This window comes from Dipodomys merriami, unplaced genomic scaffold (genome assembly GCF_024711535.1).
Source record: "Dipodomys merriami isolate MVZ:Mamm:240054 unplaced genomic scaffold, mDipMer1.0.p SCAF_49, whole genome shotgun sequence".
Classification (NCBI taxonomy): domain Eukaryota; kingdom Metazoa; phylum Chordata; class Mammalia; order Rodentia; family Heteromyidae; genus Dipodomys; species Dipodomys merriami.
The window spans coordinates 2,089,331-2,115,275 of NW_027206057.1; the positions used below are offsets into that span (position 1 = coordinate 2,089,331).

At 35.8% G+C, this 25,945-nt stretch overlaps 1 protein-coding gene across 4 annotated transcripts in view; it reads right to left on the reverse strand.

Moving 5' to 3' along the window:
• Stat4 (signal transducer and activator of transcription 4) overlaps positions 1-25,945 on the reverse strand; it is a 122,338-nt gene that overhangs the window by 35,219 nt on the left and 61,174 nt on the right. For all 4 annotated transcript variants that reach the window (XM_069995681.1, XM_069995682.1, XM_069995679.1 and 1 more), the window contains 5 exons: positions 13,419-13,517; positions 10,803-10,895; positions 4,806-4,884; positions 2,493-2,578; positions 419-570 (listed from right to left, as the gene is read on the reverse strand). In XM_069995681.1, coding sequence (XP_069851782.1) covers positions 419-570; positions 2,493-2,578; positions 4,806-4,884; positions 10,803-10,895; positions 13,419-13,517 — 509 coding nt within the window. The remainder of the gene's footprint in view (positions 1-418; positions 571-2,492; positions 2,579-4,805; positions 4,885-10,802; positions 10,896-13,418; positions 13,518-25,945) is intronic.

Sequence of the window (25,945 nt, forward strand, 5' to 3'; positions counted from 1 at the left end):
CCTAGCTACTCAGGAAGCTGAGATGGGAAGATCACAGTACAAAGCCAGCCTGCACAACAAAGTCTCCAATTAATCACAGAAAAAGCTGGAAGTGGCATTGTGGTTCAAGTGGTAGAGCACTAGTTTTAACAAAAGGGAGCTCAAGGGCAGCACCCAAACCCAGAATTTGAGCTCCAGGTCTGACAAAAAAATAATTTTCTATCTCTATGTCTAACTATCTTCTAGTATGCCATCGGGAAGCTTCTAGTAAATTTGTATTTTCTGGCTGAGAGATAGTAAAGGGTGTGTGTGTGTGTAAAGGGTGTGTGTGTGTGTGTGTGTGTGTGTGTGTGTGTGTGTGTGTGTGTGTGTGTGTGTGTGTGTATGTGTGTGTAACTTCCTGTGGTTTTCTCTAGAAACTAAAGTCAATTCACTTTACCAGTTTTGAAGTTGGTCCAGCCCATTATGGAGTGGACCTCCAATGCAGGCAATCTGCTGCCTCCTTTTCCAGTCCTGCAGCTCTTCAATCAGCATGCTGTTCATCAACAAGTCTGTTTCATTGACTATTTGGGTCATCTTACTGAGAGCTTCCTACAAACAAAGATGAGGCATGAAAGAGATTTGCCAAAGCAACAGCCATTTGAGCAAATATTTTGCTTCTTTTTGCCATGCACTGACTTTTCAATTGTATTATTGCAATTAGATGATGATATTAAGAAAGAAGAATGGCCAGAGTTTCACATTCTCATAATACATTTTCAGTGTTAGTATGCAGAATTGGTCATTTCTGTTACAAGAGTGAGTCTTGTAGTCATAATGCCACATATTTAAAGAATGTTTACAAGTGTAACTTAGATTTTCTAAAATATGATTATTCATTTATTGTGAATATACTGACTAAAAATTTAATCCTCTGTTAATTTTTTAATTTTTTTTGCTCAGTCATAGGGCTTGAAGCCAAGGTCTGGGCTTTGTCCCTGAGCTTTTTCACTCAAGGCTAGAACTCTACCACTTGAGCCACAGTACCACTGCAGTTTTTCTGGTGGTTAATTGGAGATAAGTGTCTCACAGACTTTCCTTCCCAGGCTGGCTTCAAATCACGATCCTCAAATTTCAGCCTTCTGAATAGCTAGGATTACAGGCATGAGCCACTGGTGCCAGAATTTGTGTTAATTTTTATTAGAACTTTATTTGGACTTAGGGAGGCATAGTAGAAAAGCCTAACTTTCAAAGATGAAAGTATTAGAAGATGAGCATTTCTTTCTGGCTTTGCCACGGCTATGTGAATGTGGGCAAAAGATTTAGCCTCACTGAAAATTGATCATCTCATCTGAACAATCAGGAGATGAACTGAATTGTTTCGAAGGTTCCTTCTGTCCTCAAAATCTTATTTCTAAGATAAAACAACATATATATCACACATTATGCATAAAACATTAAGTTTTCTCCTGGAGTAAATACTGTGGGTTTTTTTGTTTGTTTGCTTTTTGGTTGGTCGTCTTGAACTCTGGGTCTGGGCACTGTCCCTCAGCTCTTCAGCTTAAGGCTAGCGCTCTACCACTTGAGTCACAGTACCACTTCTGGTCTTCTGGTGGTTTATTGGAGATAAGAGTTTCACGGGCTGTCTTTCAGTCTGGCTTTGAACTGTGATCCTCAGATCTGAGGCTCAGATCTGAGCCTCGTTAGTAGCTAGGATTACAGGCATGAGCCACTGGCACCTGGCTTCTTATTGTGTTCTTATAAAACAATTTGTACCTGCCTATAATTAATTGTAGGGTAAAAATAACTTTTATACTTTTATAACTTTTATATATGTGGCAAAATCTTGTTTAAGTAACATTTTATCAATTGATTTATCAGTTATTGGTTAAATATCAATTTCATTTACCTTCATTGAGTTAAACATTAAAATAGAGATATTTCCCTTTTAAAAAAATATCTCATTGAACCAAATACAGACAAAATAAAACAATTCTTCCTCTCTTTGGGAAGAGGTTAGATTTAATATATTCAGTTGCAAATGAGCTATTCTGAAATCTAAGAATTTGTCATTTCTCAAAAGTGAAACTAGAACACTATTTCTTCCAATAAAAGTGTAATAGTCATAAAGTAATTCTTTTATTTATATGCAGTATAACCCCTTCTTAACATTAAGAATAGCCCCTAAAATAGCTATGTCTGAAACAGCAAACAAACAAACAAACAACCAACCAACCAAACAAACAAACCCAACAGCCCACAACTGAGCAAAATTTCCTTTTTGAAATTTATGATAGCTACAGTGTAGCTATGTATCACATAAGCAAGATAAGTGTCCAGAGAGGTTTGGCTTTGCAATGTTATTAAGAGAAACATATCTAACAGCAAAGTATGAGTCTTAGAAACCTCACTGGGATTTACTGATTCGTGTTAATGGAATTGAGCATGTCTAAGAACTTGCTTATTTTCAGTAGGATTAGATTTAGGAAAAGGAGAAAAGTGGGCAAATGACCACATTCAAATTCTCCACTTACCTTTCTCTTGAAGTCCAGGCTGTTTAGCATTTCTTGCAGCGTCAATACTTCCTGATTCATTAGAAGACTATTCTTGTCACCCTGATCTACAAAGGGAAGAAATACAATTTAGAGACAAAAGCTCTCTACTCCTGAAAACCAAGTCTGCCTCAAGACAAACCCTCACTCAAGAACTCTCTAACTCTTCAGTGCCACCTGTGGCAAAATCTTGCTTAAGTAACATTTTATCAATTGAGAATTCCATTAGATAATTTCCTGTCTTCACTATAATTTATCTTCCCATCTTTCATTTCTCTTATAAGAGACAGGAAAGAACAAAGTAAATAATACTAATTTAAGGGATTAAAATGATCATTTTATTCTTTATAAAGCCCATGAATCACTGGGAAATACTAAAGTAACTCAAATGATAATATCCTAAATTTAAAATAGCTTTTTTAAAAATTTAAAATAGTGTACTTTGTTATATGCTAATTTTAAGGTTAGTAGTTTATGTTAGTTTATATATGGAATTTAGGATGATGTTGTCTTTGATAAATGACAATGCCTGATTAAATTTATCGTTATCTTGAACCCTCTTAGGATCATGGATCCTTTGGTAATTAATTAAAATCATGTTTGTGCTATTTCTTTTGAAGGACAAAATACAAAGAGTCATGGACATGTGAATAGTATTTCATGAAAGTCAAAACATACTGAAGATTCAAGAAAAACAAAGAACACTTCGCTGAGAAAAAGTTGAACATGTGATCACAATCATCTGTACTTCCCTCACAATACATTTTAACATATTAATAAAGAAGCTATTGTAAGTTTAAGATTTGTATCTGACCTGTTTTTTTTTTTACAAATTATTTTGAAATAATACAATGGAGCTTCAAAGTAATAGAGTCCCATATTCCTTACCCAGCATCCTCTATGGTCTGCATACAGTGGTCAACATCAGTAAATTCTCCTGGGTACCAACCTGTCAACCACTCTAGATCTAATTGGAATGTTGTCAATTGTCCTACTAATTGCAGCATACTTTAAACTATTAATCCATTATCACTTGTAAATCTTAAGTCTTGTATCTTGTTCACTTTTCTCTGTCCATTTCTTTAAAAGAAATTGAAAACAATCTCAACCATAGAAAGAGAATCAAATAGATTTCAATGCCCTTATATTTTTTGACATGGGAAACTTTAAAATGAAATACACAAAACTCTATATAAGGATTTTTTTAATAAGTAGAAATTACACAGGATTCTAGATTCACATATAGTGAGACCAAAAGAGGATAGTCTTAGGAAGGAATCACAAAGGTGCAATACCTACACACCTCTTCATATTTATATAAAATAATACACATACTGAAATGAACTCCTAAGGTATGGAAACAAAAGACTTTTTAAATTTGATTTTTATTTTTCTGATGACTCTGTATTCTTTGATTCTGTATTTTTTACCTTATATACTGTGTATTCCCCGTGTATATCTGTAGGAGGGTGTGGGGCACTGAACTCGAGGAAAAATGGTGAAGAAGTGCAGCAGTGGAGCGTACTGGACATTGGACAGCGGACTATACAACTCATGGGTGGAAATGGGAGGGAGGGAATGGGAGAGAATGAGGGAACAGATGACACAGCATGGAAGGGAATCTACTTATTACCTGACTCATGCAAATGTAAGCCCTCTGTATATACCCTCTATAATAAAAGTAAAGTACATTTTTAAAAATAAAAAAGGTACATAGATATACTTATTACATGCACAGGGAAATGCACAGGGAAAAGGCTATCTATAGATTGTGTGATTTTCTTTGTGTGATTTATATTTTTAAGGCTCTTTTTTATTTTCTGAATTTTCTTTCATATTTCATATTTCTACTTTACAATTCTTCAAGATGATATTGAAAAGAAATACCCAGAGATTATATTAGTAATTAATTTATCATACTAGTCAGTTATTTTACTTTAGTTAGTTGTGGTATTTTGATTCTTTTGGAGAACATTCATATTTGGGGGAGATGTATATTGAAGTAGGGGTGATCATTCATGAAATTTGAAATTTATTTGGAATTGGATGGTAATATACAATTGGATGGTAATATATAAACATACAATTGAATGTTTATATATATATATATATATATATGTAAAGAGAAGAAGCAAAGACAAAGTAATACACTCTGTTACATCCTATTTAAAGAAAAAAGCTCATTTAAGGAAGCAGATCAAATTTGCAGATCAACTCTGTCAGTAAGGAGAAATACTTAATAGTAATGCTGCTTTTATGTTCTAAGGTAGAGTTACAGACAGAACAAAAACTTACCCATTGTCTGAATTGTTTTATATCTGTAGTCAAATTCATCTTGCAGGTCTTCTAAGTATTTGGTGTCTTGTTCTGTCATCTATACACAAAAGAAAATACACTCAGTCAAAAGCATGGCAACGAAACAATATCAGAAGTATTTTAAAATAATACACTAGTGCTTCAATCTCCAATGGCATCCAAAGACTATAGTGGTCATGTCTTTGAAAAAGCTGATTCATATCAAAATTGAAAAATGCTAGAAAAATCAGGCTGAAATTTCTCTTCCATCTACCTTTATCTTTGTGTTTGGAAAGGAATTATTTGAAGTCTCATCTCTTCTCAATTCGTTCCATGTGATGGAATAAAACTTCTAAAAGAAGAAATATGTGTTTTTGCTCTCTTAAGATCTCTTGGGCAATTCTTTTACCTATGTATTAATATTCGGTGATCACTTTTTGTTTAAGTGCCCCTTCAAATATGCTGTAATTAGTAACAATTGGGCCTAAATATTTTTTTCTTTCTACATCTTAACATATACTTAGACTTTCTCCTGTTTGTTCCTGTCTTTGAGATTTTTTATTTCACTTGTCTCTAAACCTGGTGATGTTCCCTATTCAGTCGTAACAGTGATTCAGTGTCAAGATCTGCACTAAAAGCTTTTCAAATACTATCTTGTTTAGTCCTCACAAAAGTGAAGTATTTTACCTTGCTTTTTTTGGTTGAAGAAACATGGCAAGTGACTTAAGTGTTAAAGTGTCCAAAGGTACATGACTTTTTCTCGAAGAGTTTGGTGGGAAGTCTGGTCATCCAGCTGTCTGCCACCCTTTACCAAAGCTAGACCCACTGTTGCCTAGATTTCAGACTACTACTTTTCTCTTAGAAAGTCAAAAGTTCTAATTACTTATTCCAAAAAGTTTTCTACTAGGTCTTTCTATTACAAAAAAAATTACATTGTTCCACCCCCAATCCTTTCTCCACAAATTCTAAATTTAGTTAGGTTACTAGTTAATGAAGGTATCAAATGTTGAAGTAGAAAGAATTTGTCCCGGGCCTGGGAAGGTGGCTCAGTGGTAGAGTGATTGCCTTGCATGCATGAGGCCAGGGGTTCGATTCCTAAGCATCACATAAGCAGAAAAAAGCCAGAAGTGGCACTGTGGCTCAAGTGTAAAGCGCTAGCCTTGAGCTGAAGAGCTCAGAGAGAGTGCTCAGGCACAAAGTTCAGACCCCATGACTGGCAAAAAAAAAAAAAAAAAAAAAAAGAATTTGTCCCAATTCTATGACTTATTAAGCTGACCTTGAGAAAATCTCTCTGGAATCATGGAGAGAAAAGAGGATATTAAGTGTCTCTACTTCATGATCATGTGAGTTAAATTGTTTAAGTAAGTGTCTGGCATCATGAGCAAAAGCATTAGCAATGATCACTCTTCTCCTTGTCCTCTCACTCTCTCAAATGACTTTATTGACATTTAGAAATTTTTAGCAAAGAAAAGTACAAACTATTGACAACACAGTATATTATCTGCATAACAATAACAGCTATAAAATTTTCAACAAATTTTGCCAAGCTTCAACCTCACACAGACTATCTTTTGGTAACCTGGAAAATTAAAAAAAATCACTTTTCAGGTGAAAATAGTGAGGCACAAAGTCATATAATAATAAAATCTTGAAAAAGGAGAGCAACACAGAACTTAAAAAATGGCAAAACCTCCCATGCTCCCGGATTGGAAAGATTAACATTGTGAAAATGGCAATACTTCCCAAGGCTATCTACAAATTCAACGCGATACCTATCAAAATTCCAACCTCATTCTTCAAGTAAATAGAAGAGGCAATCCAAAAATTCATATGGAACAATAAAAGACCCCAAATAGCAAAAACACTCCTCAACGGAAAGAACACTGCTGGAGGAATATCAATACCAAATTTCAAACTCTACTATAAAGCCATAGTAATCAAAACAGCTTGGTATTGGCATAAGAACAGACCTCAGAACCAATGGAATAGAATTGAAAACCCAGAAATGAACGTACAGACCTATAGCCATCTAATCTTCGATAAGGGAGCTAAAACAATAGAATGGAAGAAAGACAGCCTCTTCAGTAAATGGTGCTGGCAAAATTGGTTAACTACATGTAGAAAACTAAAGCTAGATCCTTATATATCACCCTGCACCAGAATCAACTCAAATTGGATCAAAGACCTCGAAGACAAAGCAGACACTCTGAAAACATTACAGGATGGAATAGGAGAAACCCTAGGTCTCCTTGGCTCAGGCCGAAATTTTCTGAATAGAGACCCGGAAACACAACAAATCAAAGAGAGGTTGGACAAATGGGATTGCATGAAGTTGCAGAGCTTCTGCATGGCAAAGGACATAGCTAGCAAGATCAATAGAAAGCCCACGTATTGGGAGAAGATCTTCACTAGCCATATGACAGACAAGGGTCTCATATCTAAAATATACTTTGAACTCAAAAAATTAAATCCCCCAACAACAAATCCTCAAAGAAACAACTGCCCAATAAATAAGTGGGCTAAAGACTTAAAGAGAAACTTCTCTGAAGAAGAAAGAAGGATGGCCAATAGACACATGAAGAAATGCTCAAAATCCCCATAAAAGAAATGCAAATCAAAACAACATTGAGATACCACCTCACTCCAGTTAGAATGGCAAAAATCAAGAACTCTAACAGCAACAGATGCTGGAGGGGATGTGGACAGAAGGGAACCTTACTTCATTGTTGGGAATGTAAACTTGTTCAACCACTTTGGAAAGCAGTATGGAGGTTCCTCAAAAGACTTCACATAGAGTTCCCCTCTGACCCAGCAATCCCACTTTTGGGCATTTACCCAAATGTTTACAAACAAGACCACACTAAAGCTATCAGCACAACTATGTTTATTACAGCATTATTTACCATAGCTAAGATATGGAACCAGCCCAGATGCCCCTCAGTAGATGAATGGATCAAGAAAATGTGGTATCTATACACAATGGAATTCTATGCCTCCATCAGAAAGAATGACATTGCCCCATTTGTTAGGAAATGGAAAAACTTGGAAAAAATTATATTAAGTGAAGTAAGCCAGGCCCAAAGAAACATAGGTGCCATGGTTTCCCTTATTTGCAATATCTAGTAAATGTATGAATCAAGCGTAAAAGGTCAGATAATGTGATGTTAGGAAAATGAATCCTTAGATATGTATTTTAATGTTTTCGTTTCTTTCATGCATTTGTTTCTAATGCATTTATAAGATTGTGTCTTTGTAGCTTTGTATGTCCCTCCCCCACAGTATAACCTCTGCTTTCACTATATTTGATGTCAGTATAACTTGTAGAGGAGATGGGGAAAAACAAGTCATTTAAGGATACAGGTGGACCTGTTGCAACAATGAGAAGTACAAGTTGTCATGTCGAAAAGGAGCTTTACAATGTTGGTGGGGGGGGGGGGGAGGAAGAGGAGGAAGTGGGAGGATTGGGTGGGGGGGTGGAGGGGAGGCTGGGAAGGGATGTGAAGGGTAAACAAAGAAGGAGGCTACAATGCTTGATAAGAAATGTACTCATTATCTTGTCCATGTAATTGTAACCCCTCTGTACAGTATTTTCACAATAAGAAAAAAGAAATGAGGCAAGTTCATACAGTACATTTCTGAAGACTCTCTACAAGATAAAAACTTATTAACAGAGACAAAGATAAGTTTTTAATATACTATGTGATTTTTTATTTCTTTTTTATGTTCTTCCCCCATGGTATAACCACTGTTTTCACTGTATTTGATTCCGGTGCCCTGCATCTTGTATATACATTTTTCTAATTTGGAGAGAGGAAGGGAAATAACAAAATGCTGAAATAAGGATACAGGTTGACCCATTGTAACAATGAAATGTATAAGACACTATGTTGAAAATGAACTTTACAACTTCGGGGCCGGGAGGGAGGAGTTGGGGAGGTGGGGAGGGAACCAAAAAAAAAAAAGTCATATAATAAGACATACTAAAACTTGATTTCTAATCTAGTCTGCCTTCACCAGTTTCACTTTTTTCAATTCATTCTAATAGCACAGCATTTCACTTAAATATTAAATTTCTGAATAACAAAGACCTGTGGAAGACTACAGGGTGCAAAAAGACAGGAAATCCATATGCCCAGGAAAATGTAACAAAGTAAAATACGATAGTTTTAAAGCACAGATATACTGAGGGTTTTTTTGGGGGGGTCCGGTTGTGGGGCCTGAACTCTGGACCTGGGCACTGTCCCTCAGCTCTTCAGCTCAAGGCTAGCACTCTACCACTTGAGCCACAGTACCACGTCCGGCTTTTTTCTTTTTGCTTATGTGGTGCTGAGGAATCGAACCCAGGGCCTCATGCATGCAAGGCAAGCACTCTACCATTGAGCCAACTTCCCAGCCCCTGGTCTTTATGCTTTGATTTCAAAAGTAAAAGCTGAAAGAAGGTAATATAGAATCTTCTAATAAAAACACACCAAAATGAATGAAAAGTACATTAAACAACAACTCCAAAAAGTCAAACATGTTCAGATTTTAGTGACTGCAAATTTGAAAATGCCCAGCAATGACCTTCAAAAAGTCTCATGATGAGATGAGGATCCTTATAGAAGCATCTTACTCCAGAGCATGGGAAGATGGAACTTGTAAAGAGAGGGGAGTTGTATATTGATGGACAGACACCATTTTGGCTATCTGTAAATCAGGGTTTCTTGGATCAAGAGCCTGGGATAGGAATTAGATTCCTAGAATTTGTTGGAGGTGTGTTCTCAGGATAAAGGTATGAAGGGGAAGGATAAGATGGAGGAGAGTATGGCATCTTCACTATGGTCTAACTTCGGTCTACTTCTGTAAGGGATCCAGGAGCATGACCTGCATTACAGAGTTAACCTCAGCTTAAGACAAGGGGTTTAGCCACCTGTCTTATCTGGTCATTGTCTGAAGGCAGCCTGGAGTTAACGGTGGAAGACTCCACAGAAGCCCTAAGTAGGCAACTCTCACAGCAGATGGGGTGGTGTGTACGTGTGAAAAAGAGATGGGGTTAGGACTCAATAAAGTAGGCCTCTGTGGTACATAAGTCTTGGAAATTATAAGGAACATAAGAGGCTTAGGTGTAGCTCAGTGGTAGAGTGCTTGCCTAGCACATGTGAGGTACTGGGTTTGATCCCCAGTACCACTGATAGCTAGCTAGATAACATATATATGTTATATGCAACATTCAAAGAACAAAATTGTTTATCGGATTAATGTGTTTAATATTTTTACTATGATAAAACAATAACATGTAGTAATGCATGTGTACAGTCAGTCATGTCCTTGGTTGGAACACTGTAATGTACTGAGGCAATTAGGGCTGAATGCATCTTGAGAACCTGATTGTAATGTTATCAGCAGAGACTTCTGTGAGCCTGTTTAACTTGCTATAGAGAATCTGATCACTGGGAGCAAATGCTTAGAAATACATTCTTTAACTTCTCTGCCTACTTTTCAGACAATGTAGTTTAAAGTTCATTGCAAGCTATGTAAACTTTGGAAAGGAAAAGTAACATTTTTTTGCATATAAAAGGGTGGAAAGTTAATTTTACCTTGAAAATATTTTCTGAGATCAGTGAAATGAATGTGAGCAGACTGAATTGGAGGGGAAAAAAGACAAAAATTGTCAATATCTAATGAAAGGCATATAGGACCCTCAGATATTCAAAGGGTAATGATATATTACAGATTAGTAACAAAACTTTGATGATATGACACATTTAATATAAAGTGCTAAAGTATATTCAAAAAGAAATAGATAATCTGATAGCTCTAAATCAGAGAAGTTCAAATTAGAGTTGAAAAGCTTCCCACAAATAAATTCTCCTCATACCAACATGGTATGTGTGAGGAGTCTTACTAACAAATTATCCAATGGTTTTTCTGTGTGCTAAGTGTGGGCCTGCATCAGAAAGTCTCCAAGTGTGGGAGCAGTAAGTTGCCTTTGAAACGTATCCGCAGGGGATAACTTACCTGGACACTGTTTTTAATGGCAGTCACCTTGTGCTCCACATTTCTCTGTCTTTCTGAAACTGAAGAACTTTGTAAGGATTTCTCCAGAGGTCCCTGGAAAACAGAAAGTCTTGAAATTTCAGTACCACGGACAAAAGAGGCTTATAATGAATGTAATATATATACTATATACTTTGAACTGAGGTTTGAATCAAGGTGATATAGAACATGTCAGAACCATAAAAATTATCCCATTAGGGTTAGAAGTGTAGCTCTGTGGTAGATTCTTTTAACATGTGCAAGATCCTAGATTTGAGGCCCACAAGAAAACAAAATAAATAATGCAATTGGAAATATTTAATTGCCCTATATAAATCATATTAAATTTTAAGGAACTAAGCATATTATTAAAACACTGTATGAGTGGGCACCAGTGGCTCATGCCTGTAATCCTAGTTACTCAGGGGGTGAGATCTAAGGATTTCTGTTTAAAGCCAGCCTAGGCAGGAAAGTCCATGAAACTCCAATTAACTTTCAGAAAACTGGAAGTGGTGCTGTGGTTCAAAGAGCACTATACTTGAGTGAAAAAGCACAAGGATAGTGCCTAAATCCTGAGTTCAAGCCCCACCACTCACAAAAAAGCTACTATATGACTATGTTGCTTTCATATGTATACTATATATCCATTATGTATTTATAACTACCTGAATATACATATCGATGTGTTAACTCCAGTACATATGCTTAAAAGAATATGTGCCACAATATTATCAGTGTTTTAAATCATAGAATAGTAAAATCACATATGATTTTATGATTTTTCAAATGTCTCTAATTTTCTAAAGCACATCTGTATTACTTTTTGAAGTCTACAAAACTAGTACATGTAATTTAAAAATAAGTATAATAAAATCAGGTTGGACTTTAATTCACAATTGAGGATATTTACTGATAAGATTTATTTTAAATCTTAAAATGGAGTTTAGTAAGAAAAAAATTTTAAAGCAAGTTTACTAATGATAATGTGAAAATATGAGTATGGTTCAACAGGAAGGCCAAGCAACTTCTCTGAGCACTACTTTTTGGCCCTTTAATAATCTGACCTCAAGTGGGACTCTTATGTATATAGTTATGTGTATAGTTGAGCAATATCTAGAGAGAGAGTGAGGATGTCCACTGACCCTTCACCTTATAGTTGAATGAGGACTAATGATTAGAAATGATGATAATGTGACTAAAATCCACACTAGGCCAGTGGCAGAATTTCAAGGGGAACCCATGTTGTTGATTGTGATCCGGTATTCTGCCACTATACCTCATTCTTCACATGGCTAATGCCTTTATAAAAACTCCCTTTCTCCCATTTTAGTCTCCATTATCTATCTAGTTGAAAGTTGGGCTACAGGGCTTCAGGTGTGTTTTCAGAGTGTCTTTGATGGGCATGTACTCAAACATACATTTCAGTTTGATATTTGACATTTGAAGAAAACAACTTACATACAAATGACTAGAGGTGAGAGAAGTACAAAAAAAGGACAGCTGAAAATACATATGGGAATATCATGTATGGTGATAGTGTCTTAATTTTTACTCAAAAAGCATTGAATCAAATTACATGTACGTTATAACTTTAGTACAGTTCTTAAATTATATGAAAGTGACACCATCTTTCATCATCTAAGAAGGATTAGTTACACCTCAAAGTCTGGAAATGGCCATAACTTTACAATAACTAAGCCTAAGAAATTTTAATAAAGAATATACCGCTTAGACCATCCCTAATCAGTACCATGATTTCTGTTTGGAAACTTTATTATTTATTATTCTTTTTGTAAGAATTAGCTGAAAAATAAAGATGTTATTGATCCCTGTACTTTGATGGAGGTTCTGAATTCATGTTAGGTAATTGGATAAAATATAATCTAGAACATCAGAGGAAATAAAGTACTTTCTTTTTTTTTTTTTTTTTTGTCGGTCGTGGGTCTTGAACTCTGGGCCTGGGCACTGTCCCTCAGCTCTTCAGCTCAAGGCGAGCACTCTACCACTTGAGCTACAGCACCTCTTCTGGTTTTCTGGTGATTTATTGGAGATAGGAGTCTCACGGTCTTTCCTGCCCAGGCTGGCTTTGAACCGCGATCCTCAGATCTCAGCCTCCTGAGTAGCTAGGATTACAGGCGTGAGCCACCAGCGCCCAGCTAAAGTACTTTCAAAACAATTGACAACCAACATTTGTGAAGTTTCTGTAAGACTCCCTGCCGAGGCTGGTCTAGACTTAAAAGGTACTAGACTTAAAAGGTAGGAAATTAAAAGGTACTGAAGGGTTCACAGATCAGTCTGTGAAGATAATGTACTGAGGGAAGCAGAGTCTCAGTGGTAATTAGGAAGTCTTAATATGGTGAGATCCTAGATCAGAACATACTGGAAACAGGAAGTTACAGTAAATATTTTAGAAATAAAATATGGAAAAATTCAGTAATAAATTATCTTAATATGGAGGAAAGTCAAGGGACTGCTTAAGGATGATCTCAACCTGAATATAAGTGACTGGAATGATGACAGTAGTAGTAGTTAATTTTCTGTTGCAGAAAAATGTAGCTTAAGGTGAGAAAGTAAGATCAAGAATTCAGAAAAGATTACCTGCACAGGCATGTTAGCTGCAGCCAAAATTCTCCTCTCTTCTCTTAAACAATTTGAAATAACTACAGCTACATGCATTGGATTCCCATGAAATTTCCCCTGAAAGAGAGCGAATAGAAATAGAATAAAAGCTTAAATATCTGCACCATAGTACATAGATTCTTAATGGAAAATATTACTCTTTTGTCTTCAAACATCATTTTAAAAGTTAATAATTTTTCTCAGGTACCCTTTAAGAAACACATTCCAGAGGTCTATTAATCTTCAGAGGAGATTTCAGATATAAGAATTACTTCCCTATGAATTATTATGAATCAGGATAGTCCTAGCTGTGCATTTGTTAACTCTGTGCTTCAGGCTTAACACATCTATTTGGGTCCCTAATTGTTGGTATTCATGTTGACAACTCTATTTGAATACAAAAGGGAAACTATACCTGAATGTCAACAACATTTTCACGACCTAAAGATACATATGTTATTGCCAAGGCTAAAAGTACAGATAATGTTGACCGGAAGCCTATGGGCCTAATTCAGTTCATCAAGAATGTTTTGTAAATTAAACTACTGGAGATTTTATACTGCTGCACAGTTAGAATTTGCCAATATTCATCTTGCAATCTACATTTACTTTGCCTACAAGGCCTCTAGGCGTCTTTGATTTTCAAGACTAATTGGAATAGCACCATCACTTTAGTCAGGACTGCTAAACTTCTTTACTAAACTTTTTCCAAGAAAGGATTAGCAAGAGGTATAGTAGGCCAATGTTTGTATTTAGTTCCCCTCTGCCCTTTCTGAAAGAGCTGCTGCTAATTATGCAATAGCCAAATGGCCAATATCAGTAAGAAAAAAAAATCTATGAAATAAAAAGTAACAACTAGTCAAAAGTAGATTACAGAGACAGTAAATCAAAGATACTGGTTATAAAAAAAATCTTATGGCAATGACTGCTGTCACAGTTTTATCAGATGATGCATGTGATTTGACAGTTCTATTTGCAAAATTATGGCAAAGGTCAATTTTTTGGATTCCCAATCTTCTACAGTCTTTGATGTGTTGTCTGCTTTTAAATCGAAATCTTCAAATGAAGAAAAATAAGACTGAATTAACAAAATCAGGAGGCAAAGAAATGATAACTATTTACTAGGCAAGGATCTCCTAATTTATCTGTGTAGACAGTTTTTTCCCGTTGTTAATTTTGTCAACAAATGATTTTTTTTGTCTAACTTGCACTTAACTTCTCAAGAAAAGTTATGTACTTTTATTTTGCCTTCAGCTTATTTTAAAATATTTCATTATTAAAAGGCAATGGCTTTTTCCAGAGTGAATCTAGAATGTAAACTTGGGAACATGTCCTGAGACCAGGTGGTCCTCTCCCATCACAAAAATCACCAGTATTTAACTTTGTTTTTCTTACTTTATCTTTCATCAGCTTTGTAGTGAACTTCTTCATTTTCCTTTCTTAAACTTCTTTTGCCTTCCTTTTCAGATTCAGTTTCTCCATATCTTATGAGGTTAAATTACTCACTTTTTCTCTTTTGTTAAGACCCAGGAGTTAACATTATTTTTAAACAGGATATCTTTCCACTTTATTTTTCCCTAACAATATATAATTTAAAGGTATGAAACCATGTTATGGAAAGTTAATCATTCTACACTCAAAAAAGCAAATGAACACTTTTATTTCCCTAAGTATCAAAGAAGCACTTGTATTCACCTTTCAGTGGTTACTATTTTTATATGGACTTAAGAAGAAACCTTTAAATGTATTTTGGTGGAAAAGAAGGAAGAAAAAGGAAGCCAGAAAAAGAGAAACTGCCTACTTGTTTTACATTCTAGTTTCTCTTGTGCATAGGTATTTCAAGTATCTCCTACTCTCTTGCCTGACCTCTCCCTATCATCTACTGTAAGGGAACTTTTTTCTTTCTTTTTTTCTGTTTTCTTTTGGCTGTGAGGCTTGAACTCTGAACGTGGGTGCTGTCCTTCAGCTCTTCAGCTTCAGGCTACCCTTTGCCACTTGGGTCACAGCACCACTTCCAGTTTACTTGTGGTTTATGGGAGATAAACCTGCCCAGGCTGGCTTTGAACCATGAGCCTCACATCTCAGCCTCCCGAGTAGCTAGTGAGCCACCGATGCCCAGCTTGTCAGAAAACTTTTAATGATAGTAAGGTTAGATTTATTCATCTTCTCCTTCATGGCTGGTATCTTTTATGATGAGTTTAAGAAATCTTTTAAAATCTTTGTAGTTTTGTTGTTCATTGTAATTCCCTTGAAGCTTGTTAGTAAAGAGTTTCCTTTACACTTTTCCATATGTATCCGCAGTCTGAATGTTCTCTTCTTTTCTCACAATGATGAAATGGATCCAGTGTCCATATGTAAATGGCTTGTTCTGAACCATTCTATCTTTGGATTCTACCTGCTTTTCCAACAGATCATCATTAGAGCTTTATGTTAAGTCATGACGTTAAGTAGGTTTTCTTGACATTTCAATATAAATTTTAGAACCAGCTTGTTAAATTCCATGTACACCCACACAAATACATGTAGAGATACTTGGCATGCTTATAATCAGCTGTATAGAGTGTCTATAATATCTGTTAAACATCAAAACTTTCCATAGAAAGCTGAGACAGCTTTTGTTATTTCCATAGTTAATATTTTTCAATACTATAACAAATTATATTTCTTAACTGTATCTGCGATATATGGAAATACAACTTTTATCTATATATTGAACCCAGCAAACTTGTTAAAACTTGTTAGAGATATAGTTGGTCTAAACGCAAAGTTTTGCTTGGCTTGCTTGCTATGACAGGTACTCTTATCACTGACCCGTGCCTCCAGCCAAGCTCCTTTCTAGTTAATTGGAGATGGAATGTCACAGAGTTTTTTGCTCAAACTAGCTTTGAACTTTAATTCCCCAGGTCTTAGTCTCACAGCTAGTTAGAATTTGTAATATTTATTATCAATCCTAAAATTTTACTTTTAGAAATGGTATTTTGGGGCTGGGAAGTTGGCTCAGTGGTAGAATGCTTGCCTCGCATGCATGAGGCCCTCAGCATCACCTAAGCAGAAAAAAGCTGGAAGTGGTGCTGTGGCTCAACTGGTAAGGTACTAGCCTTAAGCTGAAAGCTGAGGGATAGCACCCAGGCCCAGAGTTCAGCCCCCACGGCCGACAAAAAAAAAAAAGAAAAGAAAAGAAAAAGGAAAAGAAACAAAGAAAACAAATGGTATTTTTTTGTCAGGCATGGGGCTTGAACTTTTTGGTTCAAGATGAGCACTCTACCACTTCAGCCACAGTGCCACTTCCAAAAATGGTAAAATTTTACTTTTGGATTTCCTGCATAGATAAATAATGTTTCCTGCAAGTGTTAATAGATTTTTCTTCCTTTTTAATCATCTAATTCCCATCAGGATTTTACCTTTGTTCTAAGTCTTATTTGGAAATGTATTTATTAATTTCTAGACAAAGATTTTTTTTCTACTCCAGAACAAACTTGGTTTCTAATTTAGTTCAATTTGATCAGAATATTGGCTGTAAATGTTTTTTTTTAATTTAATTTTATTTTATTTGTGAACATACTGTATGGAGGAGTTACAATTACATGGGCAGGATAATGCGTACATTTCTTACCAAGCATTGCAGCCTCCTCCTTTGTTTACCTGGCAGGGGAAACACCATGATCATGTAAATGTTTTTGATTATCCACATTAGTTGAGATTCGTTTTGTGGCTTAGCCTATGGACATTTTGTAGTTTTATATTAACTTGTAAAAAATATATACTCTGCAGCTGTTGGTTACATATATTCTCTTTATGTAGATATGGACAGAGAGGGAGAGGGGGAGGGAGGGAGACAGACAGACAGAGAGGGAGAGGGGGGAGAGAGAGAGAGAGAGAGAGGGGGGAGAGAGAGAGAGAGAGAGAGAGAGAGAGAGAGAGAGAGAGAGAGAGAGAGAGAGAATGCATGTATATATGTACATGTCAGCTCTTGGACTTAATTCGGGAGTGGCACAAATGGTCCTAGGGCTTGAATTCAGGGCCTGGACATTATATCTGAGCTTTTGTGCTCAACCACTTGAGCCTCACCTCTGCTTCTGGCATTTTCAGTGGTTTATTAAAGAGACCCACAAATTTTCCTGCTTAGGCTGGCTTCAAACCATGATCTTTGGATTTCAGCTTTCTAAGTAGTTTAGAATTACAGGCATGAGCCACCAGTTCCTGGCTTTTTTGGATGCACACATTATATATATATATATATATATATATATATATATATATATATATATATATATATGCATACATACATATATATATGTATGCATATATATATAATACATGCCTATTAAACCAAATTTGTTCCTAGTTTTATTTAGATGTTTGTATCATTGGTGATTTTTTTGCCTGATTAATTTTCATTAGTAACTGAAGAGTTGTTTTGAGCTATTTCATGAATATCTCTAAGGAGATATCAGATACATATAGACTTACTCGAGTAAAACCTTATGAATGAAACTATCTCTTGTAATGCTTTTTACTTGAAGAAAATAATGACCTATGTATGATATAAGGCTTTTTTGCTGGCTATTTTTAAATTTTTATTATGTTAAGTAGTTGTACAAAGGACTTGCCATCCAACAAAGCAGTTTATAAATACAATGTCTCTTTAATCATTTATATTTACCTTAATGAAACTCTTTGAATTTATCTCAGCATGGATTTAGGTATTTAATTCAATATTGCACATATATGAAAGGGGAAATGTACAGAAAATAAATTGGTTGATGTATTCCTGAAATTTTTTCATTTATTCTGAATTAGCTTTTCTGAACCACTTTTAATCTCAGATTCATTGCCTTTCTTATTTTTCCATAAAAGTGTGGTTGTAGGCCATCAGGTTAGTGATGCATTATTTTTTAGAGTATGAATAACTTTGATCTTCTTTCTGTAAGTTTTGAAGTTGGAAAATTCTTAAGCTAATTCTCAGCAGAAGGTTTTCAAACAATAATCAAGACAAGTTTCTTCTGTAAATGGTCCCCATTGTTTCTAGGCTGAATCATCAAAGGATTTCATATGGTGGTCTAGTCATACCATCACAATTACAAATTATATGACTATACTTCTGAGGTGAGATTATTTAACTGCTTAGATATCTATGAAGTCTCTGAGAACTAGAATATATGGCAAATCCCTTGATATCAATTCCAGAAGACTTTTGATCTGTTCTCTGTTACCTCACTCATCATCCATCTGTTATTGTAATACTCCAGTAACACCTTCGAAGAAGTTTTATTTTCAGATATTGTGTTATAATTTAAAAATACAATGATAACTGCAGTAATCAACAGGTAGATGTACAGTACATGCTATGCTGTTTTGATAACCTAGAGTGAAAACCTTTGTCCCTTTAACGATTTTTACTTGGACCCCCAACACGGCAAACACTTTTTCTTTTTCACTGCTAGTGTAGTTTGCAGTATTGCTAAATTAGGCCACCTTCCTACGTTCTAGCATTACCTGTTTTTCATTTTATTTGTCAATTTTTACCTTATTTGTTCTAAACTCTAAATCATAGTGCTATATTTTGATGGAATTTTAAACAGTATTAAACAACACAGTATGCCAACAGTACATATAATTTAACTGAAGTGACAGCAGCTTAGGTAGTTATGACCCTATGAGCTACACAAGTATCAATGAGGTCTGTGATTGGTTCATGGCAACAGCAATTGAAAGAAGCTAGTGATTATAAGAGGTGCTCTGATTTCAGATGTTAAAATCTTGGAAAGAGAGCCAAGTGCCAGTAGCTCACATCAGTAACCCTAGCTACACAGCAGGCTGTGATCTAATGATCACAGTTCAAAGCCAGCCCAGGCAGAAAAATCTGTGAGCCTCTTATCTCCAATAAACTACTCAGAAAAAGCCAGCAGTCTTGCTGTGGTTCAAGTGGTAGAGCACTGGGCTTGAGTACAAAGAAAATCAGGGACTGTGCCCAGGCCCTGAGTTCAAGTCCCAGGACCTGCAACAATAACAACAACCAATTTGGGAAAGAGCCAAAATGGTGGTTCATATCTATAACCCTAGTTACACAGGAGGCTATGATCTGAGGATCATGGTTTAAAGCCGGTTTTGTCTCCAATTAACTACCAAAAAAAGCTAGAAGTAAAGCTGTGACTCAAGTGCTAGAGAGTTAACCTTGAGCACCAAAACTCAGGAATAGCACAGCACCTACCTAAGTTCAAGCCCCAAGGTTGTCACCAAGAAAAAAAATCTTGGAGAGAAAGTTGTCATTGCTGGTAGGAATGTGAAATGATACAGAGACATTGGAAAAACAGATTGACAGTTTCTTTTAAAATTAAACATATTTTTGTATGTTTTTTATTGTAAAAATGCTGTACAGAGGAGTTACAGTTGCATGAGCAAGGTAATGAGCACATTTCCTATTGAGCATTGTTGTCTCCTTTGTTTTCCCCATACCATCCCTTCCCTCCCACCTCCACAACTACCGCATCGCCCCCCTCCCCACCGGCTGAAGTTGTGAAGTTTGTTTTCAACATATTTTTAAATCATAGGATCCAGAAATCACATTCCCTTGGTAGCTACTCAAAGGAGTAAATACAAGGATGGTTATAAGAACTTTCTTTATAACTTCTGAAATTTGGAAATAGTCTAGGTGTCTTAGGAGAATTATATAATCTGTTGTACATCTAAAAATATAATATTATTTAGCACAAAAAAAGAAATAGTTAGCCAGGCATGGTGGCTCACATCTGTAGCCCTTATTACTTGGGAGGCAGAAATAGAAGGATCATGGTTAGAAACCAGGCCAGGAAAAAAGTTAGCAAGACTATCTCAAAGTACAAGCCTGTCTGTAATCTTGGCTTTTGGAAGGCAAGGTAAGAAGATTGATATCTAAGACCAACCTGTGGCTGAAAACATTAGACACCATCTGAAAAAAAACAAAAAGCAAAAAAAGGGCTGGGGCCATGTCTAACAAGCATGAGGTTCTGAGTTAAAACCCCTGAACTTTCAGAGAAGGAGAAGGAGAAGAAGAAGAAAAATAGGAGGAGGAAGAAGAGGAAGAGAAATAATAATGATAATAATAATAGAAACTTAAATCTTAAATGCCAGTTACTATGTGAAAGCATGTGTGTTCAGGAAAGAGGCAAACTCCTGAGACAATAAAAATGTTAGTGGTTGCCAGAGGTCTGGAAGAAAAGAGGAATGAATAGGTGGAACACAGACTTCTATCTGATGCTATGATGGTGTGTGCCTAATGTTATACAGTTATACATGTTAAAATCCACACAACTATAATGTACATAAGGACCTCAATAATGTAATCTTGATTCATCATTTATAACAAATTCACCAGATCAATACAAGATGCAGCAGCCACTGGTAAGAGAAGACCAAGGGAATGTGTAGGAACTGTACTTTCCACTCAATTTTTAGTAAATGCAAGGCTGCTCAAAAAATACTTTTCTAAGACAAATTACAGTGCTTAACTACCCTCATAATGCTAATCCCCTCATCAGAAATGAAAGAATTCAAAGAAAGTTGCTTGCTGTCACCTGCAAAGTTACTTTTAATTCCCTTTATCACGTATGTGTTTCTTTGACAAGAGAGAAGTAGGTATAGATTCTCAATAGCTATACATTATTAATGCCCAGTTACTCTTTATCCTAATAACAATGTATCTATCTTTAGCTAAAAGTTAGCTACAAATTAGCCGTAGATATATGTGTGTATACATATAGCTTGTTGGTATACATTAAAAGTGCTTATTAAAGGCATCCAGTATATCTTCTGTAAATTCTGAGTACATTCTCTGCATCCTGTCCTGTGTCTATAGACTTAACCCATCATGACACCACTGTCCGAAACAGTGTGATCTCAGTTGAGTCATTTTATAACCTTCATTGTTTTAGCTGCTTGCCCAGTCAATTTAGATAACAATGTCCTTCATCCCAGTATCATCCCAAGGAGCATGCCCACAACTGAGAAAGAGCTTTGTAACTTGTAAAGCTCTCTAATAACATCAGTACTTTTCTTTCTTGTCTCAAGAGATGGTGGAAGAGCTTAAAATTGATAAATGGTAAATCAACAAGAGACAGAAAAACAACTTCTTATTAGCTTCACAGAAATGAACAAAACTGATTATAAAACCAATGGAATAAAACTGGGTTGTGTTCCAGGAATGTATTTCTACAAATACAAGAGAAAAAGCAAGGCTACAGTTGTTGTTTTTTTTAATTAGGCAACAGGGACTTTTTTGTCATTTCTTGTGGACTAGCTTGCTCAGGCACACAAATGTGCTGAAAGTTCCTTTGAATAAAATATTAATTCACTCATGGTAGCAATTCAGTACCAATAGGCAAACCAGAGCTACTTTTTTTGATACCAGGCTCTTTGGGCTATAAGCTTCATTTGATTTTATTTTCCCTGGACATTTTATTATTTTCTATGATAAATATGTTCAGAGAAAGTATTAGTTATGAAATATCAACATAGTTGAAATGCTAGTTTACAAACCAACCAGTAGAAAACTATCAGTTATTTAACCATAAAGTAACTATTAACGTTTGCTGATATGTCTTAGGTCTCAACACATCTATCAATTCTATTTCCTGTTGGTAAAGGCAATCAACCATGGTGGGTGAGTATCCTTCATGATCTTATAAGATATTCCAGGAAAACAAGGCTCTACCATTTATAACTCTCAGAGTCATACTTAGTGCAGACAACCTCGAAGAATCTCATTGTAACCAGAGTGGGCTTGCTTCTCTAGCTATGAAACCAATAAATTCTTCAACTTCATCATTCCTTTCTTGTAATAACACCCCATTAAGTGTGCAGACACCCTGACAGACCCACTGTATCACCTCTGTAGGACTTGGGGCACATGGAGAACCAATGAAAACAAACATGTCTTTTGCTGTAAATAATACAGTCATTTGTCTCTGATCCAGAAGTCTTGTTTTTTCCACTTTGTTATTGAGAAACTTGTTAACTTGTAAGGAATGTTCTATCCACAACCCTGCATAGTGTATAATATTGTATTGTAAAACAGCATTTACATTTTTATATCTGTTTCTTCATCTAGATTATGAATGTTCCAGAGGGGGCTTACCCTTCTTCAAGACCAACTTTTTTTTATTGTTGTTGTTGATTGTGGGACTTGAAAACTCTGGGCCTTGGCGCTGTCCCTGAGCTCTTCAGCTCAAGGTGAGCACTCTACCACTTGAGCCGCAGCACCACTTCTGGTTTTCTGGTGGTTAATTGGAGATGAGTCTCACAGACTTTCCTGCCTGGACTGGCTTTGAACCATGATCCTCAGATCTTAGGTGTGAGCCACAGGTGCCTGGCTTCGAGACCAATTTTGAAGTAACTGCCACCTCATATAAACCTCGCAAATGCTGGTTGATCAAATGAGATGATGAGTAAATAATTATAATCCTCTCCAAGATGAAAAAGAAATAGAAAAGACATGCTATTTAATCTCTGTGTTGATAAAGACCGTTCTTTAAGTCCTTCTGGAGTTTTCATTTGTCCTTTTCTAGCAATAAAGATAAAAGGCTAGAATCCTGCAGTTTGTTGGAAGAGGCATATATCCCTGGAAAGGGCAATTTTGCTTCTGAAAGGTCAGAGGAGGTCTTCTCCTGGGTTGACTAGTATCACTGTCCTGAGACTTCCATATTGAACTATGAGGCATTCCTTCCAGTAGGGATGATGCTCTGACTCACCCACTCACTATGTGGTTAAGACGTTCTTCTGGTACACCCTTCCTTATATCTTATAGAATCCTTCACCCACCCATTCTCCCTTACTCTAGAAATAGCAATGCATATATTTTTAACAGGATTAGAGCATTTAGACAAGAATATAAAGACAAGAAAGGGAAATATTAAGTCAAAATACTGGTAAAGAAAGTAAATATTCTAGTTAATGGTAGAATTGGGGGAAGAGGCTCATAAACGAGATGGCATGGCTTCCTCTCAACTGATAATGACCATCTAGACCTAAAAACAGAAAATCCAACACTCAAAATTTCAATCATTTAATAAATTAATATACCATAAAAGATAAATGTTGGAGATAGGGTTAACATGATTTAAGCATCATGCGATGTAGATAGTAGGGACCAGAACATGGTATGCTATAAGTATGTGTAATTTTTATGTTTTCATTTATCTTAAAGCCAAATTTAAATTTAAAAACAAGAATAAATCTAATAAGAAAGACTCCAGGTTTCATATAATTTAAACTAGAGTCAAACTAAAAATGTGAAGTAAGATTCGAGAAAGCATAAATAAAAAATTTTAGGATGGGAGACACATCATGAAAACATTAATTGTTCTAAAATAATTGTATATTTAATTATATTAAAGTTAGACTCTCCGGAGTTGCTTTTGGAGGATTTGAGGTTGAAGGAATGATTCAATGACACGATTTTAAAGTTTACTAAGAAGGAGAAATGTTTGAAAGTAGTTAAGAAAATTATAAGGGCTACTTAATTTCTCAGTGCTTGATAGATGTCAGGGAATTTTCTAAGTTCAATATTTTGCTTCATTTAACTTTCATAACTGTCTGTGATGAGCGTTATCATCTAATTTCACAAATAGACTGAAGTAAGGGGATATTAAGTAACTTTAAGTCACAATTCAAATTTTGACTCCAGTGTTGTTACTTTTAGTAGTCAACTACCTTGACCACTGTGTCCAGGATAAAGAGGGAGAGGGCTTTTCACATAAGATACTGAAATACTGTATAATGCAACTTGTGACTTTGATTATAGTCAATAGTGTTAACATATAAGTAGATTAGCAGAGCACAAAAGAGTTGTGGGAAACATTGCAAAAGAAAATTAACATTGACATAACTGACACTGAAAAGAACCTTGACTCAGGTTAGTGGGCAAAATCTTGTCCACATCAGCAAGACTACTTGGGCAATTGTGTTGTAAAACATAGTCTTTGTCCATTAAGCCATTATATTTTGTAAATGTTATTATAACCAAAAATAAATACATTCACAGCCAAAAATATTAACATATGAAAAGTTAGCATTTCAGTTCAGTTGAAAAAACTTGTTAAAAATATCTTAAACCAGTAAAAATCTTTCAGTGTATGATCTTTCTATCTAGCATGTTAGCTATGTCCTTTGCATGCAGATACTTTTAAGTTTGATGAAATCCCATTTATCAGTTCATTCTTTGATTTGTTCTGTTTCTGGAATTTTAGTTCAAAAGTTTGACCTGTGTCCAGAAGCCCTAGTGTTTCCCCTACCCCTCTTCCCTGTAAAAGTTTCATGGTAACTGGCCTTCCATTGAGGTCTTTTATCCATTTTGAATGATGCTAATTCAAGGTAATAATAAGGAATCTAGTTTCCTGCATATGGATATCCAGTTTTGCCAGCACCGTTTTTTTGAAGGGTCTGTCTTTCTTCTAGTCTATATCTTTGATTCCCTTTTTGGATATAAGATGGCTATAGGTCTGTGTGTTCATTTCTGGGTCTTGTATTCTGTTCCACTGTTCTTCGAACCTGTTTTTGTGCCAGTATCAAGTTGTTTTCATTACTATGGCTCTGTAATACAGTTTGAAGTCTGGTATTGTTATTCCTCCAACACTATTCTACCTATTAAGGGTTGCTCTTACTATTCGGGGTCTTTTGTTATTCCATACAAATTTTTGGATTGCTTTCTCTATTTCATTAAAGAATGTTATTGGGATTTTGATAGGTATTGCATTGAATTTGTAAATTGCTTTGGGCAGCATTGCCATTTTAATGATGTTAATTCTTCCAATACAAGAGCACAGAAGGTTTTTCAATCTGCTTTTCAAATTTTTAAAGTCCAATAGAGGTCCTTCATATGTTTGGTTAATTCCTAGGTTTTTGTTGTTGTTGTTGTTTGGGGGGGTCATGGAGCCTGAACTCTGGGCCTGCGTGCTGTCCCTCAGCTCTTCAGCTCAAGGCTAGCACTCTACCACTTGAGCCACAGCGCCACTTCTGGCTTTTTTCTTTTTTTGCTTATATGGTGCTGAGGAATCCAGCCCAGGGCCTCATGCATGCAAAGCAGGCGCTCTACCACTGAGCCACCTTCCCAGCCCCAATTCCTAGGTTTTGTTGTTGTTGTTGTTGATGTTGTTTTGAGGCTATTGCAATGGGGTTGCTTTTCTGATTTCAGTTTCAATCTTCTCACTGTTGGCATACAGCAAAGCTACTAATGGTTGTGGGTTGATTTTATACCCTGCTGCTTTGCCAAGTGTTAGACCAGTTCTAATAGCTCGGGGTAGGAGATTTTGGGGTCCACTAAGTACAGGATCATGTCATCTGAAAAAAAGGGATAGTTTTCTTTTTTCCTTTCCCATTTAGCTCCCCTTTATGTTTTTCTCTTGCCCTATTGCTCTTGCTAGGAAGAGGAGTGTTGAAGAGGAGTTGGAGAAAGTGTTTTTTCTGCATGAAGTGTAATGCTGGCTGTATTATATACAGCCTTTCTTATATTGTGTGATGTTCTATGTATTCCT